Below are 18,974 nucleotides of genomic sequence, written 5' to 3'. Positions count from 1 at the left end.
CAAAGCTCAGTTATAGGGATTTACTTCATACATTTATTCACACTATCCAATATGTATATCTACATAAAAATGCTATGTTAGTAGACATAAAAATGCTACATTAAGAAAAAATTAAACTGAATGTAATATTATGTTACTTCTCTGTCTCTCACTCTCTCTGAAGCGAGTATAGCAATATGTTAAGAGTAATACATGGAAATTATAATAAAGTATTCACTAGTAAGAAAATGTTTTTCTTTTTGCTTTTTTTAATGCATTTAGTGTGTGCACCTTTCTTCAAGACTGTTTTTAAACACATTGTTTTGCATTTATTGATTATTTACAAATTTTCTGAAGCAGAATTCCATACTACTGTATCTAAAAATAATGTCCAAAAATTACTGATAATCAGTTCTCTTAATTTATATAAAAATTGTGTGTAATACAATAAACAAATTCAAGCAACATAGTACTAAATGTCAGAAAATTTAATTCATTATTTTTAATCGCCTAATTCAAATTGAACAGTTCATGAATTATAGAGTAATAAAGAATTCAGAGTAAAACAAATCAAACATTAAAATAAAAAATATTTAGAATGCTGAACACAAAAATTAGTTAAATCCTCTTTAGTAATTATTAATTATTCTATTTAGAAAAATTGATATAATTTTTTTTTTTTGCATTAACATCAATTAATATACTATTAATTTTTCAGGCAAATTTATGAAATACTAATACACGAAACAAAACATGTAAAAAAATGGGTGTAGAAAAAAAATTTTTAACAGCAACAATAACGTTATGGATTGACAATGCAGCATCATCAATGACGGAAATAAATTATAATATAAATGTAGAAATAAGTATAATATCAATAATAATAATAATAATAATAATAATAATAATAATAATAATATATTAGGCAGCTCAAAGTGATGTGGGATTGTCGAACAAGTCCTAGACAAGGATTGAAGGAGATGGCTAAGTGAGAACTACCTGTGGATATCAAGATTTATTCAAATCTGATTCAACTCTTCTTTCTGTTGCAACTGTTAACAAATTTGTAAATTCTAATTCTAACATCTGTCGCACCTGAAACAGTAACAAATTAAAAAAAAAATTAAAGTTTGATAATTTACCATAATAAATAAAACATTCATCACCAGTGCGATATTATAATAATTCAAAGGAAGAGTTTTCATGTTTATAAACTGTATTACAAAGTCAAATTAAAAAAAAATCATGTTGACTATGGTCAATAGACCACAGTATTGAATTAAAAATTCTATTATACTAACAAAAATTGTATTTTCAATATTTGAACTTACAAATAAGAGCCTTATTATACTTCTACTGCCACTTTTATAAATTACTGAACTGTTTAAAAATCTTCCCACCAATTTTATAATATAATAAAAATGTAATCTTTTACAGAAACATTATTACTCTGTTGATGAACTTTTAAATAATACATATTAAAAAAAACATTTTAATGCATTCTGTTCAATATGTACATAAATATATACTCAATTTTTATAAATATATATATATAATATTTTATATATTTTATATTTATAATATTTTTTTAATATATACTCAATTTGTATCATAAAGATACTGTTCCAACACGACCAATGTTCATCGACTGTTCACGACCAATTCACCAACCTGGAAATCAAGTATCAAGAGAATCTGACTTCTAGGCAGTACCCTGCTTTGCTGATAGTATGGCATTAATCTTGGTCATCATCATTTAACTGAGGCATTAGAAAATTTTGAAGCATGTCCAGATAAATGATACCATTTATGATTGCCTCCTGGAAGAAGGGCAGGCCGTACTGTCCGTTTGCTTAGAACACGAAAAACATTGACCTTAGGACTGTCATGAATCTGCTGCAAAAGTTCATGAGAGTTTTCACTACCCCATATTTGGAAGTTATGGATGTTTCATCATCTTTCCAATGATGTGAAACATTAACTTACAACTAAAAATTACATTGTCTAAAATTGTGACGTTCGCAATTCTATCCACAGTTTCCACACATAACTGTAGTCATCTGTAATGTGTTGAACCGTGTTATTTTTTTTTTGCCTCTGGGATCACCATTGGGTATTGTTTCAGAGAATGAGGTGAAATGGTAATTTTTTAGTGTGTGAAAATGCCATGCCTGACTGGGCTTCGAACGCAGGATGAAGGGCAAAGATTCTAACACTCATGCCATGGAGACTGGCAACCAAAGTTTATATGGTTTCAAGGTGCAATCATTTGCGTAATACGAACCAACAGTAGTTTGTGTAATGTCAGTGATGCATGTAGTTTGTGTGATGCATGTCAAGTGGATTTCTTTAGACTACTTGCAAAGCTTTCTGAGTTGTTACACAGCAGCTTTAGGGACACATTGGACGTCTGGTATATGTTTTAACAGAACAATCTGTCTCAACGAAGGTTTAGTGTCAAGAGTAAATTGTATACCTACTAGGAGGCTCCCAACCATACTCTGTTAGTGGCCAAATTCAATTCTAATGAACTATGCGAGTCAAAAATTGATGTGCTTTGCTGTGAAATGTGACCTCAAACAAATTTTTAAGTTATCTAAATAAATTTTAATATACTTTTATTGTAAAGCCCTTTTTGAATCACTTGACATTATGAGAATTTTTATTCAAATGTCTTTTATAGGAACATTGTTCATCTTACTAAACTCAAAAACTGATTACATTATTTGAAGAATAAGACGACAGCATGAATCAGCTTTTTTTAACTTCAGTTAGTATGAATACTAATTTGTTTATACCAATAGAAATAACAATATTCCTACTCCTATGTACTGAATCAAATTTTCATAGATACTTAACTATTACATTCATATTAGCCATAAACATTAATACAATAAAATTCTCAGTTGAAATAAAATACTTTTAAATTTATAAAAAAACATATGCTTTACAACTTACCTGAGTATTTTGAGTTGGTATTTGAAGCGCAAGTGCCATGCTATTATGGTCAAAACTATCATCTAGCGCTAATAATGCCCCATGGACACCTGACTCTAATAAATTGCCTGCATACTCCTGTGCACAAGAACATTATATAAATAAATAGAAAAAACATTCTTAAATAAAAAAAATAGCACCTTTACATAATTTACATGAGTTCCTTCCTTTCAGCCCTCTAAAATCAGGAAGATTGGATATTGGATAAAATGATAGTTATTGTGGCCTTGTAAGTGTTACAGTAATCCATTTTTTCTTTTTCAATCATTAGAATGTTAAGGAAGATTAAAGAGAATTTTGAACATAAAAGTATTTTTAAAATAGTTAAATTTGTCTACAAACCCATTTAATAAGTTAAATGCTTAAGATTGTTTTTTTTTTTTTATTAGAAGGATTAAGAAAAAAATCAAAAGAACAGAAAAAAATAATAAAAACAATTTTAAGATGGAAAAAATTTAATAGAATAAAATCTTGACTAAAAATGAGCCAGTTACATCATATACATAAATCCTAATATAATAAATGTAATAAATATGCTATCAATATACAATAAATTATAAGTATACATTAAACAAACCTTAAGGCCAATGGAAGATACCCAGCGGATTACTCTATCATTGGACCACACTAAAACGTCAATAAGTTCGTTTTCAGAAGCTCTTCTTCGTTCTTCTAACTGCTTTCTATCATAATTCAGCCTCTTCAGGCAAGATATACCAAACTGAAGACTTGTTCTATAAACGAAACGAAAGAAATAATTTGTTAATGAACTTAATCATTTGTTTAAATAAAACTATAATTTATACTAAAGTAAATAATTAATTTATATTAAAGTAATAATGCTAGTACATATATTTACCTAGTATTGCCAAGGCTTGTATAGTTTCACTCAAGAATGAAGTAGCCCAGAACGATTTTGTTCAAGGAAATCTATTTACAGTTTATGTTCATGTTGAGTTATCATGTTGATTGTTTAACAATTGATCAGCCAGTCAGTTGCAAAATTCAATTTGTAATCAGGTTTATAAACACAAGAAATGTTCAACCATATGAAATTTACAATCAAATCTGTAATTTTCCATGTGAACTAGAAAGAAAATTAAGAATCATTAAAGTTGTTCCCCCAGAATCAAGAAATTCAAGGCAACTGTTTTTATTTTTGAAAATCATGTGCACAGTTTTCTGGAACTGTCAAGGAATTTTGTTAGTGAATCTCATCACAATAATCAATACAGAAGCATACAGTTAAACTCTGAAAGGGTTACAGAGCATAATACACATAACTGAAAGTACCTATCAAGTTCTAGAGTTTTGTTGCTGCCTACATGACACAGGAACTGGTTAACTTGTTTTACTGAGAACATTCCCCTACTGTCTAGACTTACTGCAACTCACATCTGTTAATGCACATCAAGAAATTTCTAGACAGCAAGAAATTCAGTAATTCTGCAAGTTTTTCCAGAAATGATTTGGTGTAATTTTATGACAATGTACCTTCAAATTAGAGAGATAATTTATGAGTGCATCAATGTGCTTAATGATTTATGTTTAAATGTAGTTTTTTTTTAAAATAGAAACTACACTTATTTTTTAGTTGCACTTTGTAAATCATAATTTTTTAAGTTAGCAAATTTAAACTTTTTAAGTTAACCATTCTAATCAAAATTTACATTATACAATATACTGAATTCTAAACTTAATGATTAAATAATTGTTAATTAATTATATAAATAATGCTTTTACCTATGAAAGCTGTCCACCATTTTAAGTTGTCCTCTAAGGTCTTTCTTTGTAAGATGGTCAAGCATTCTAGCATCGACCAAACATTCCATGAATGTTGATCGATATTGTGGCAGTCCTAATGAAGGCAACCATGAATTTCCTATCCATTCATGATTCATATCACCAAACGCTAATGTTGTGCGCGATGTTTTTGGTGCTGAAGGGCTAGTTAATGATACCATCTCTTGAATAGCTAATCTTAATTTAAGTCTGTGAAGGGGATTGCTGAAAAAAAAGTTTGGATAATGTTATTTTAGAATGGTAAAAAACTATTTAATGAAAAAACATGAAATTAGTTTAGTACTCTTAAAGAATTTCAGTGCTTGCATGAATTTAAGTACACACCTTTCTTTAATGAGATTTTTAATATCAACTTAACAAATATCGGCTATTTATTCAGCTAAGATGGATTCCATGAACAAGTCAATAGAGCAGCGCTGCTTCCTATGCAGCTTGTATTTCTGTTTGGGAAATATCAAGCAGACAGAGTAACTTAACAGGTGCTTGTACACTTGATATAGTTTTAATAGGCCTCTAGCCAAAACTTTTAGAACAACCCAACAAAGAGAAAATATAATATATAAAAAAAAGGACTGAAAAGTAAAAAGACTAATATTATTCAAATTAAAATGAAAGCACAATTTTTAGTAAATGCTAAGTTTCTCCCTTCTAGTGAATGGAGCAAAAGGCTATAAGATAATTATAAAATTGATCCAGTTTCTAAAAATGTTTTCTGATTATCCAGGAAATATGGTAAATATTAATTTAGATTTATTGATCTTATGAACAATACCAGCAGTAAGGAATCCATTGATGGTTTCCAATACTCCCTAAATAGAGAGGGAACTAACTGGCCTCTACCCTATAACTCATTTAATACACGTGTCTCATATTTCTTATCTATAAATAAAATTGTCATATTAATAGTTAAAAAAATGAAATTTATTGTTTTTTTACTAGCTTAATTCCTGCACTTTTGAAATATTTTTTCATCTACCTTAAAGTTAGTTGCCCTTGATGCCTTCAAAGCACTCATGTAATTTGTGTACTACAAATGCCAGTGTTTCTTTAATTCTTGAAAATAATTTTGAAATTTTTCTTTTGGGACACCACACAATTTCACAGAAATTCCTTTACAGAGTGATCAGACATAAAATCAGTTTTTCAATATCATTTTTAAATGTTAAATATATCCTCCTGATGTAAGATCAGTTCTCTAAGTCAACAATAATTTTATAATAATGGTGAATTGTTTTCTGGCCACTTTTTATTTATCTATTTTATTGATTGGAACAACAATTTTTTTCATTTTTTTTTTCAGAAAATTTTGGAGAAATTCATGGTTGAAGATGACCACAGAATCAAAGAAAACAGTCATTTATCGTACCTTTGTTTACAATAAAATCTTCATTCTCAAATTCCTCCATGAAGTATTTATTTTAATTTGTCACTGACCAAATACAAATTCATGACTTAGAAAAATCTTCTTCTCTTCAATACAACCACGATATATATCCAGTTGTAACCTGCTTATATAAATAAAGTTGTCAAAATACTAAGCAAAATATTTTCATTTATTTCCTACTGTTGCCTTATATAAAAATATACAATAGTGCTTATTGGTGAAATAATTCATAAATTTGATAATTTATCAGGCATATTTTACATTTATTTAACTGGGGTTAAAATTTAAATTTATACTATTTTTTTCCGAAATTAGAGTACAACTAACTTATGCTAGTTTCTGTAAATATAATATTGCATATAATTTAATTAAAAAAGAACTATCAATGGTATGTCTAATTTTTATTCTAATTACTTTATTGTTATTATATTTGGAGCTTATATTTTAGTAAAAAAAACTGACAATACAGTTGTAGGACTTTCCTGTCATGTGGCTTTGTTTTGATGCATGGCTTACACACACAACTTAATTTAAAATATTTATAATTTTATTTAAATATTATATTTTTTGCTTATTTAATTCAATGATTCTAATTAAAGTGTGCGCGCATACTGTATTTCATTCATGCAGGTGTAGCAGTTCTAGCGGTCACCTTAAATATTATTCATTAATTTAATTCTACCGCTCACCTGTGACGTCACAATATAGCAGACAACTATAACAGCTGTATGTCAGTGGTACACTACTGCTCCTTACAGTGAGAGGGTATACTACTGAGGCAGTAACCCACTTATCCGCTAGTTTATTTAGATAATTTTTTGGGCTGGGGGTGAGATTTTGTAAATATTATTTTTTAATTGTTAATAAATGTGCCTAAGAAAAATAAGACCTTAATTAGTTGAAATCTTGAGATATGAGAGTGACTTTGCTGTACAGTTTCAACTCCTTCACCTTTTGAAAGTTTAACGCCATCAATGTCCCATATATATCTGACCAAGTTTGGTCAAAATTGGTCCTGCAGTTCTAGAGATATAAGGAGTGCAAGACCAAACACATACACACTTACATGCAGGGTGGCGCATGAAATGATCCAACATTTGTTTTGGCAATAATTGTTTACGTTAATAATTATTATTGTATTTTATGTTGGCAGAAGTATTAGCAGTTCATGAATATTAGTTTCTTCTCTTTCCAAGTGCGCTGTTCGTGTATCATTTCAAGATGGCTGACAAAGAAAGACTGACTGTTGAACAATGCTTAAAGACTGTGTTGTTTTTTAATGAAATGATAAGTGTGGTGCTTACACAAAGATGGTTTCGTGCACATTTTCAAACTCGGTTGTCGCCCTCATATAAAGCAATATGTAGGCTTTACAAAAAATTTAACAGTGACGGTTCACTGTTTGAGAGTGAGCGCAAATGGTCTGCCAATGTTTGTTCTTCACAGAATGATGAAGCTGTCAGAGCAATGTTGCTGAGGAGCCCAGGCAAATCAACAAGAAAAGCAGCAGCACAACTTGGAATTTCTAGGTGATCTGTGAATTGAATTTTAAAAACTGATTTGCATTTGTATCCATACGAAATAACAGTGTTGTATAAATTAACGGTTGAAAATAAACATCAAAGAATGGGATTCGCTGAATGGGCTGTGAACCAACACGTATTGTTAAACAATGCTTGGTTTTCAGATGACGCACATTTTCATCTAGATGGAATTGTTAATAAACAAAATGGTGTTTTTGGGCTTCCGAAAATCCACATGTACTTCATAAAAAGGTACATCACACTCCAAGAATTACGGTATTGGGCCACTACTTCAAGTATGGGGTAATAGGGCCACTTTTTTTTAACAGACAGTGAACAGTGAACGTTACCTAAACATGCTGCATAATCATTTTGTTCCTCAGCTTCTTGAAAAAGGGTTTCAATTAGAAAATGAGTGGTTCATGGAGCCAGACCCACACAGCTAATATTGTTTTATACTTTCTGCATGAAACTTTTAACATATATGCAATTTCAAACCGATTTCCTAATAGTTTTTTTCCAGATCTTTATACAGAGTGGTGCATGAAATGATCCAACATTTGGTTTGGTTAAAAAATATTTTTTTGAATCGCAGTACAGAAAAGTAAAACACAAGGTGTTTACTATATACCTGGAGATTATGTTTTCTGCTTATCACATGTTCAGTATGACCACCATCACATCTAGTAACTACTTCAACATGAACATCTATGTTGTTAATAACTCCATGACACATTTCCTCGGTTATCTCATTGTACGCCTCAATGATCAGCACTCACAATTCGATCACTGTATGAGGATGTTTTGAGAAAATTCTTTTCTTTTAGAAATCCCCAAAGAAAATAATCACGCTGATTTAAATCAGGACTGTTCGGGGGTCAATTCTGCCCCCCGAAGTTTTGTGTGTGGGCAGAATTGACCCCCGAACAGTCCTGATTTAAATCAGCGTGATTATTTTCTTTGGGGATTTCTAAAAGAAAAGAATTTTCTCAAAACATCCTCATACAGTGATCGAATTGTGAGTGCTGATCATTGAGGCGTACAATGAGATAACCGAGGAAATGTGTCATGGAGTTATTAACAACATAGATGTTCATGTTGAAGTAGTTACTAGATGTGATGGTGGTCATACTGAACATGTGATAAGCAGAAAACATAATCTCCAGGTATATAGTAAACACCTTGTGTTTTACTTTTCTGTACTGCGATTCAAAAAAATATTTTTTAACCAAACCAAATGTTGGATCATTTCATGCACCACTCTGTATAAAGATCTGGAAAATTTCCATCTGGTTTTTTGGGTTCCTTAGGTGACAAAATGTCAAGATCTGGTGAAAACTGCATATGCCCAAATTGGACCAATTACAATAGTTTCACTTTTAAAGCTGCAGCTCTGCTGTAGTGTTAGACAGAATAGTAAAGAAAATTACTATTTTCTTCTATTTAGTAACAAATTTCAGCAAAGTGGAAGTCACAAAAACATCTTTGAAAAAGTTACTCTTCTGTTAAAGAAATAAGTTCTTTTTTTATAAGCAATGCTTTCATAAATATTTTTCTTTCTACTTATTATTTTCTTATCTGTAAAACTAATATGCTTAATTTATTTTGCTTACTGTAAATTTACGGGGTTCTCCACTTCTTTGATGAGCCTTGCTCACTGTGCAATCCAAGGATCCACTTTTTCAAATCCAAACCATAATAGAAAAATAACAAATAATTCTAAAATATTTAGATTAATTTTTTTTACATTCTAGCACATGTAATTTAGTCAATAGATATACTTCACTTTTTTACTTTATGTTTTCTATTGTGTACAAAAAGTTTACGAAAATTTTAAATCAAATTCATTATATCTAAAAAAAAAGTACTGAAAATTATCTATGACAGCAAGAATGATAAAATCAGAATTAATTAGAGTAAAAACAAAATTGTAGGCTTAAATAAAATTAAAGTTGATGGAATTTTTTTTAAAAAAGGTAATATCTTCAGAAAAATTTTGTTTACTGTTTTGTCTAACTTTAATTCTATGACTAAATAATTATTATTAATTCATCATTTATTATTATGTAAAAAACTTTTGATAATCACAATAACAAATTAATGAACACAATACTTTATAAAATACAACATAAATAAAAAATAAGAAGCAATCTATCTCATTAAACTATTTGGATTTTAATGTTACAAACCTTATACCAATTTCTCTTTGTATTTCTGTATCAGAGAGAGCACTCATAATCGCACCAGATTTTACATTTGCTCGACAAGCTGCTACATACCAAGCTGGCATACCGACCCAAAGTTCTAACCATGCTACAATTGTAGGACCATTCCATAATGCAAATGGTGTACCTGCTTTCATTGCTTCAGCTAAAAGTTCATGTCTGCAAAAAATATTTTAAAAAATGTTAATGTTCTTTTTTTTATTTGGATGTGGGTTTTATTATTATCTTATATAGATAATTACATGGTTTTCAGATTACAAATTTTAAAATTCTGCAAAAATTCTTATTAAATTTAAAAGAAAACTATACAAAATTCAGTAATTCTGTAACAAATTATATAATACATAAAAATAATATACAGGTGTATACTACAAACATCTGGGTTATTTCAAACGAATTATGTCATTGATGAATGTTATTGTCATTCGGAGGTAATTATAGCAATTAAACTTTCTACAGAAAATATGTTGAACTGTAACTACAGATTCACACTTAGCAAACTGCACTGTTCAGGAGTTGCCATCTTCACTAGTGGCATTGTCAAGTGGAAACATAGGGAATCAATCCATGGTCATGTGTGCAACTAAACCTCTCCTTTTTGCTCTTTGATTCTAGCCTTAAATCAAGACTGTACTCATCCAAAAGATATAATAAATTAAACCTGATATTTTTTTTGTACACTCATTTATGTGTTGTGTGTGTGTGTGTGTGAGAGTGTGTGTGTGTGAGAGAGAGTGTGTGTGTATATATGTGTAGAAGTGTTGTATATACACAGTTCAAATTTTAACAACATGATAGTCATTTTTCTTTTCAGAAGGAGACCATTAGAAGAATATAATAAAACTTGCAGTAATTGCCAGAGATAATACAAGAGTTCTTTAATTACTTATAATGAATTGGTATAGAGAATAATTCTAATCTATACATGTGCTTATTTTTATCAAGTTGTTATATGTGTTAAAAAAGTAGTCACTTATTCCTAAAAAAATAATAATATCCACCTCTGACATCTTTTCATGTTAACTCAACACAATAGTTGGGTGTATGAAGAAGGGTATTATGTTTCCACTGCCATTTCCAAATAAATAAAAGCCATTTAAAAACATCATTCCACCAATTTATTTAAAACAGAATTTTATTTACCAGAATCAATATTGATCACCCTGTTAAGTTTAGTTTCTAAATAACACTAATTAATATTAAATAAAAAAAAAAACTAAGTTTTAAATTATATTTAAATGACGCATATGTGAATAATTTTAATTAATTTTTCCAAAGTGTTGTTTTTTGTACTTATTATATTTACCTAACATCTTTTTAAATTCACTTTACAATTATCTTATGTAACTATTATTTTTACGGACTAATACTTAAGTGTTTAAAGTCTAAACACTTCTATAATAAATTCTGATTCTGGGACGGTCTAATTGAAGTTTTATTACAGTTTCCCTTGATCTATCCAGGCAAATGCTGGGGCAATTTTTTTATCCATGAGTATAACACATTCCCAGTGTGCCTACACAAAGTATTATTATGTAGCGATTAAAATAAAATATCTATTTATTTTATAATAAGATTAGTATACTGTAAATTTACTGCCCTCAGACAGTTATGAACATTATCATTGTGTCCAATGTTCAAATCTGCTTTATTGTATTGTCTCATTTGGGTTCAATAAAGGAACTTTTATTATTATTATTAATTACACTTGTAGTTTCGCTTAATGCATCACTATTTATAGTCCAGCACAGAGCTGTTTCCCACTTCATCGGTTAACAACAACTGAAAGCAGGGAGTTTCGGCTCTCTGCTCTCTGCTCCATCTGTGAAATTAAACCTTACTAAAATTCTTGCGATGAAAATCAAGGGGTAAATTTGTAATATTCTAATTACTGATGAATCCTAATTTACAAGAACTGGCATTGTATTATCAAAACACTAACACTTCGGCAGAAGAAAATCCGCAAGTCATTCCAAAGCACATTTTCGTTTAATGTATAGTGTGGTCTTCTTAGTGATAATCTCACAGGCCATTTTTTCTTACCATCAGGGGTCATGGATAGTGGTACCTGCATTTTTAGCATACAAAACTGATGGAACTCTTGAAAGAAATTCAACTTGCATATACAGCAGATGTGCTTTTTCAACTCACTACTGTTGTGATGTGATGAATCATTTGAATAACACATTTAGTAAGCAATGGATAGGAATGGAATTAAGCCTTTTGAAGATGTTGGTATGGAGAAGGATGGAAAAGTAAGATGGATGGATAGATGAAAAGAAGAATGAGAAAGTAATGAAAAGGATTAAAGAAGAAAAAGCACTTATGAAGGAAATACAAAAAAGAAAAGGAAACTGGTTAGAGGGAGAGAAATCTTGAAATCTGCATCAGAAGAGTCAGTAGAAGGAAAAAAGGAAGAAGAAGGTTGAAAGTTAATAGATGAGGTGAAGATCACAAACAAGTATACGAAGGAGAGGACCTGGAACTAGGAAGTACAGTGGTACCTCGGTATACGTCTACTTTGGAATACATCCTGTTTGGATGTGACAAACGTTTCTCTTTATACAACATCTGTTCAGTATATGACAAATTTTTTTTGTGAATTTTGCATAATTTTTAAATAATTATCTCAAAGGAAAAATTAAATTAATAATCAATTATATTGGGAGTTGATGTACTATAAGGTCATATAAGTAAGGATGATATCATATAACAAAATATAACTACAAAACAGGAGGCAATAAAGTTTATTCCCTTTGATTCGTTAATTTAGAATCTATTAGGTTAAATTTATATTTTACAAATTAATTATGATAAATAAACTAGTGAATATTTTTTATAAACTTCTAGGAAATCATTTAAATGCTGTTCATGACTGATAATTTATTACATACTTTGCTCGATAGTAACTGAATTTAAACCATAAATATGACACATTGTATTGAACAGAGTGCTCACATGGGCAATATGGATGACTAGGGTAGGGATATGCGAGTAAGATACAGTACTGTAATCGGTTGAATATCAGTATGGCTGGTGCTATATAAGTAAACAATACTCATTCTATAACTTTTTGTTAATTTTCTCCTGATTTTGATTTTTAAGTAAAATTGTAATATTTTTATTAATCATTGAATGTAAAAAGGTAAATGAAAAGAAAAACAAAACTAAAAAAATGACTAGGATCACTATGGAACTGAAAAAAGAGATTGTTGAAAAATATGAAGGTGGCATGCGTATCTGTGACTTAACTGCTGCATACCATATACCGAGAATGATGACATCAACAATCATGAAAAATGAAGACATTATTAAATATGCTAACATTGCCAAGAAGGTTAAATCAGTTTGTAAACAAAGATCGGAGACAGAGCATATTGAGAAATTACTCTTGCTTTGGATAACTGAAAAACAGTATGCTGGCAATAGCATATCAGAAGCAATTATTTGTGAGAGTTACAATAAATGCCGATCTCATGAAAAAGTAGAAACTAGCCTGGAAAACAAGGTGTTTACGGTTGGTTTGCGAATTTAAAAAAGGGACTATTCACAGTATTGTGTAGGATGGAGAAGGAGCTAGTACCAATAACGTTGCAGCTAATAAATTTGTTTGGGGAGTTTGTGGAAAGTGAGTGTTTTATTTCCCAACAAGTTTTCAATTGTGATGAAACTAGCCTGTTTTGAAAGAAAATGCCAAACAGGACCTACATCACACAAGAAGAGAAGTCATTGCCAGGGCACAACCCAGTGAAGGACAGGCTAACTCTCTTGTTCTGTGACAATACTAGTGGAGATTGCAAAATGAAGCCAGAGTTTAACTTCATTACTATAAAGTTCCTTCCCCCTAATACGACTCTTCTCATTCAGCTCATGGATCAGGTCATACGTAATTTCAAGAAACTTAACACTAAAGCATTATTCCAGAGGTGCTTTCAGCTTACCTCTGTAACAGAATTAACCCTGAGAGAGTTCTGGAAAGATCATTTTAATATCGTACATTCCTTATCGCTCATTGACAAGGTTTGACAGGAAGTTTGCTACAGAACAATGAACTCCACTTGGAGAAATTAAATGGAGCAATAATTGAAAGCGACTTCATATCTGTGCCCTCTGTAGTGGTGGATATTGTTTCTCTGGCCAGATTCATGGAACTGGATAGAACTGACCAGTGAGGAGTTACAGGAACTAGAGAAGGATGAGCATCTAGAATGGATACATTCTCTTCAGACTCAGAGAAGAAAGAGGTAGAGGAAGCTCCTTCTTCATTAATCAAAGAAATCCTTGCAAAATGGATGGACGTGAAAAATGTTTTAGAAAAATACGACCCCAACAAAGTTCAAACAAATTGCAATAGCATTGTAACCAACTGTGCCTAGTGAAAAACAACAGAAGACAGAAAAAGAAAAACAGCAGAATATTAGGTTTTATTATAAGAGGACTCTTCTTCCACAGAATAGAATACAGGTATCATTTGCTTCTTTTATATCATAGTACTAAGCAGGGTTTAAAATTAAAAATCTATAATAAAATCTCATTTTTTATTTACGGAAACTATTCATGCAATGGATGCATAATTAACACCAGCAAACAGTACTAAAATCATTTAAAAAAATTGTTTATATATTCCCAACACTAAAAAAATTCATGTTCATAAACATACTGGACAAGTTTCAAAGTCATTAACTAACATGAGTATACCATTCATTTCCCAAAATAATTTACAAAAAAACAAATCAATGTATTATTTTATATACATCTTACTTTTTCTTTTTTCTCCTGTCGAAATCTCCTTTCTGTCCTATACTACCACCTAGACTTAATGTATCACCAGCACTTGCGTCCAGTTCATTATATGATGATGTCATTGCAGCAGCTTCAGCTCCTTGGCTGACACTAAGCATTGAACCTTCTTTAACCTTGCCCTGTTCATAAATAAAATACATAAATCTACAAAACCAAAATGAAGAATTCAAATAATACATAGTACATCTCAGAATTTAAAATTGTAAGGAAATAAAAATTGTAAAACAAATAATATAAATATGTTATTGTAAAAAACAAGTTTTTTACTTCCTTGTATGAAGTAAAGAAAGTATTGTAATCGCGAAAATTTTTGGTTTTCAGATTTCAAAAGACTTATTCATTTTGACCATCCCTGAATCCATTTTCACTATTTTCGGCGTGATGTCTGTACATAACTCATGATGTATCTTGCATAACTCAAAAATGGTTTGTTGTAGAATGTTGAAATTTTGGACTTAGGGGACTGTGGTAACATCTGGTTATGCACCTCCTCTTTTGATTCCAAATCCAAATTTTTTGGATTTTGGACTTTTTCTTTACTGCAGCAATAAAAGAGCATGAAAGAGCATGCAGCATGAAGAGCTTTTCAACAATATGTCATAAGTGGTACTAATTTTCACTGGTTCCAGAGTTATAGCCAAATAAAATTTTAATTAATGAAATATTTGGATCTTACAAGGGGAAGGCACATCGATTTGAATCCGACTTCATTTCCTTCTGTTTTTTTTTTTTTTTTTTAATTTAAGTACATTGATTTATTAATTATTATTAACCTCTGATTATAAAATAAAATCAGAAGTTATTAGTGAAATAAAATTTTATGACTTTTCATTTTAAAAAAATGTGTATATGTAATTTAAAAAACGTACAAGGAAGTCATGTAGTGTCCATATCAAATTTTTTAAATTAACTACTAAGACTTTGATTAATTTTGTCCAGACATACTTACAACTAAAAAATGACAGTAAAAAAACAATTGAAAAATAAAGAAGCACATAAAGAGCTTAATTAATAATTTCAGTGTAATTTGAGTTTGTAATTGTCGAGGCTCTAAGGGTTAAAACTGAAATTAAGTAATATATACACATAATTTTTTGTTGTAAAACTAGTAATGGAACCAACTGGGTCAAGGTGAGACAGTGAACTAGTCCAGTCTATCAGAGGCAACCATCTCCTTCCTTTCTTTTCCTCTTTCCTTTGTTCTATCTATGGCATCATGCGTCACCTTCTAGTAGCCATTACATCAGCTACTTTTTTATTATAGTTAACAGTACAGAGTAGTGGAGGCTCAGTGAGTACAACCTCTTGTGCCTGTGAAACAAGGACTCTGTATTCAACCTTGAACTTATACAAAAGCCAACTAACAGGTGAGATGTCTACTGTGTAAAACCATTCCCAAAACATTACATTTAACTGGATGTATTAATGTAGTAGGCGATCTACCTCTGTAGTTAATCTAACCAAACTTAACCTATGCTCACTTCGTCAACCTAACCTTTGCTTGTCAGTCAAGGTTAGCGAGTGTAGGTTAAGTTTGGTTACATTGTATTTATTATTTTATTTATTTATTTTCTTATTTCCATATAGCATTTCAGTGGTGCCACCTGATCACTAACTAAGTAATTACAGCGGTAGATCACCTACTACATTAATATCTAGTTTGAGGAAAAAATTGGCTTCTTTTATGTATATAATTTTACCTTATATTGATACATTTTACATATGCTGTTTTATGAACACAATTTCAAAGAAAAGTTAATTAAAATGTTTTTATTAAACAAGTAAAATATACCTTGTCAGGAGTTATACTAAATCTTTGTCAACCAAACTGCCGGCTAACTTAGGCGGGATGGACAAGTGGGTTTGTTGTACTACCAAACCAGATGATATCATCCAATTACCAATAACGTGACACATTCGTATAGAAAATGTAAACACATTAACAATCTTATTGTTAATGTGCATGTCTTGCAGCATCCTGCGTAAAGTAAATTTGTTTATACTCGTTTGTATTTTGGTTTTTCATATGTTGAGTGCATTATCCTGCATATAATATTTTTATAGTTGCATTCTAATATTAGTGAATATTTACCTTCTTGCATATTTTTAATGTTCTTTGAACAGTTATGGAGGGTTTTACATCAAAACTTAAGAAAACTCTACAGTCAAGCTTGGGGAATTATATGGAATGCTAATCAGTTTATGGAAAAAAAGGCCAAACAGTTCCAAGTGAACAATTTATTATTTAAGTAAAACAAGTGTGCAGACAGAACTGCTGCAGCATATGGGGTTTCAGCCAGGACTGTTAAAACTATTAAAAAAGAAAAGAATGGGATGTCAGAGAGTGAGATCGTTTCAAACCCCCAAAAAGTTTAAACAGGAATACAGAATTACTAATTTAGACGGTTTCAATAAATGTTTAGTTGGGCAAATAATTTACAACTTCTATTTACAAGAAAAAGTGCTTCCTACCGCTAAACGTATTTGTAATAAACTGAAAGAGGCCATTAGTTGTCAGGTTGGTGTATGGAGCAAGAAAATTTTTAAATCCTTAGGATTTCGATGGAGAAAAACAAAAAAACAATAGAAATATTCTCATAGAAAATGATAAAACATGAGAACAAAGAATACATTATTTAAAATGTATTAAATGTCACAGAGACATTTAATTGTTTAAGTAGGTGAAACATACATTTTATCTTCTCATATCTCAAATAAAACTTGACTGAACAATTCTGATCAAGGCATACATTCTCCCTCATCAAAAGCAAACCAAGTGATAATTGTGCACAGTGGCAGCAAGATGGGATTCATAAAAAAACACTCTGCTGATATGGAAAAGTAGCACGTCAAGTGGGGATTATCACAACATGAACACTGAGAATTTCATGAAAAACAAACTACCCCTGCAATTGGTTGTAGTACTGGATAATGCTGCATACTATAAAAATCAATATGATAAGGCACCACCACAAAATCTAAGAAGTAGGAAATGGTATCTTGGTTACAGAAGAAGCAAATACAATTTCATTCTAAAAGGCTTAGACCAGACCTTTACAAATTAAGCTGCACAAATCAAGGTACAAGACATATATTTTGGACTGCCTAAAATAGCTCATGGTCATGCAGCCATTCGCCTACCACTACACCACCTGGATCTAAACCCATCGAAATGATACAGGTAAAAGGATATGTGGCCCAAAGAAACATCACATTTAAGTTAAATGCTGCAATTATGCTATGTGAAGAAAGTGAGATAAGAAAGTGACAATTAGTCAGTGACATGAGAATGTGGATAAACTAGAAGATGAATATTTGGAGAAAGAACATCTAGTTGATGAAGTTGAAGAATTTCTTATCAATTTACGAGAAAGTAGTGATGAAGATTTAGCAACATCTTTAAAGTATTAGTTTCTCCATTATGGTTAAGTCAAAATAAATATTTTTATGCTATTAGTATTTATTTGCAGTAGAGTAAAATAAGTGAAATAAGAACAGGGACAAAATATATACATATAAATATGTGAAATTAATAAATTTATATTATGTATAATAACTATAAAACTTCGGAAATAAAAAGAAATGAATATGAGCAGGTAATGCATTGTTTTTTACATGACTAGTACACTAGACACAGCAGCTGGCGAGGGGTAAACATTCAGCTCATGTATGGTATGAATGTGTATTCCATCCAATAAATCAATTTTCATGCACATTATTATAAATATACAATACAAAAAATAAAGAAAGTTTTTTATTCTTAAATAATCAGCTTCAGCTAAAATTAAAACAGAAAAAAAAGAATAATAATTTTTAGTTAAGAAGAATTAATTAAAAAAGTACATCTTTCAAAACATATACACAGAATCTCATTATTTTGATTCTTCATTGTTACAGTTGGGGGTATTGGAGGGATTCATTAAGTAAAATTAAAAAGGCTTGTCCGATATTATATACAAATGGTTCTTATGTTAACGGTCTAGGTCTGTGATTCCCAAACTGTGTGTCGAAGTGCCCCAGGGAGCTACGGTCTCTTCACAGGGGCGCCAAAAAATACTGTAAAAGCTTCATAATTAATTGAACCAAGACATTTATAATTATTAATTTAATGTTAATAAAGTAAAAAAAATGAAGATATACGAGTTTTATTTATTCTTATCTCTTACTTACGAGTAGTCATACTTTTACTTGGGATAGGGCGCCATGGAAAAATTTTAATTGAAAAAGGGCACCGCAACTCAGAAAAGTTTGAAAATTGTA

The 18,974-nt window shown here is 30.4% G+C and overlaps 1 protein-coding gene across 4 annotated transcripts in view; it reads right to left on the bottom strand.

The window, feature by feature from the left end:
• Positions 1–679: 679 nt before the first annotated feature.
• Liprin-alpha (PTPRF interacting protein alpha) overlaps positions 680–18,974 on the bottom strand; it is a 681,298-nt gene continuing 663,003 nt past the window's right edge. For 2 of the 4 annotated variants that reach the window (XM_075371368.1, XM_075371369.1), the window contains exons 19-24: positions 14,673–14,833; positions 9,876–10,070; positions 4,720–4,983; positions 3,554–3,710; positions 2,938–3,054; positions 682–1,074 (exon numbers count right to left, since the gene is read on the bottom strand). In XM_075371368.1, coding sequence (XP_075227483.1) covers positions 988–1,074; positions 2,938–3,054; positions 3,554–3,710; positions 4,720–4,983; positions 9,876–10,070; positions 14,673–14,833 — 981 coding nt within the window. In that variant the 3' untranslated portion in view covers positions 682–987. Of the gene's footprint in view, positions 1,075–2,937; positions 3,055–3,553; positions 3,711–4,719; positions 4,984–9,875; positions 10,071–14,672; positions 14,834–18,974 lie in introns of all 4 variants that reach the window. The other 2 variants (XM_075371365.1, XM_075371367.1) reach the window with 2 other exon arrangements.

This window comes from Lycorma delicatula, chromosome 7 (assembly GCF_047948215.1).
Source record: "Lycorma delicatula isolate Av1 chromosome 7, ASM4794821v1, whole genome shotgun sequence".
Classification (NCBI taxonomy): domain Eukaryota; kingdom Metazoa; phylum Arthropoda; class Insecta; order Hemiptera; family Fulgoridae; genus Lycorma; species Lycorma delicatula.
This window is presented reverse-complemented; position numbering and strand designations above follow the sequence as displayed.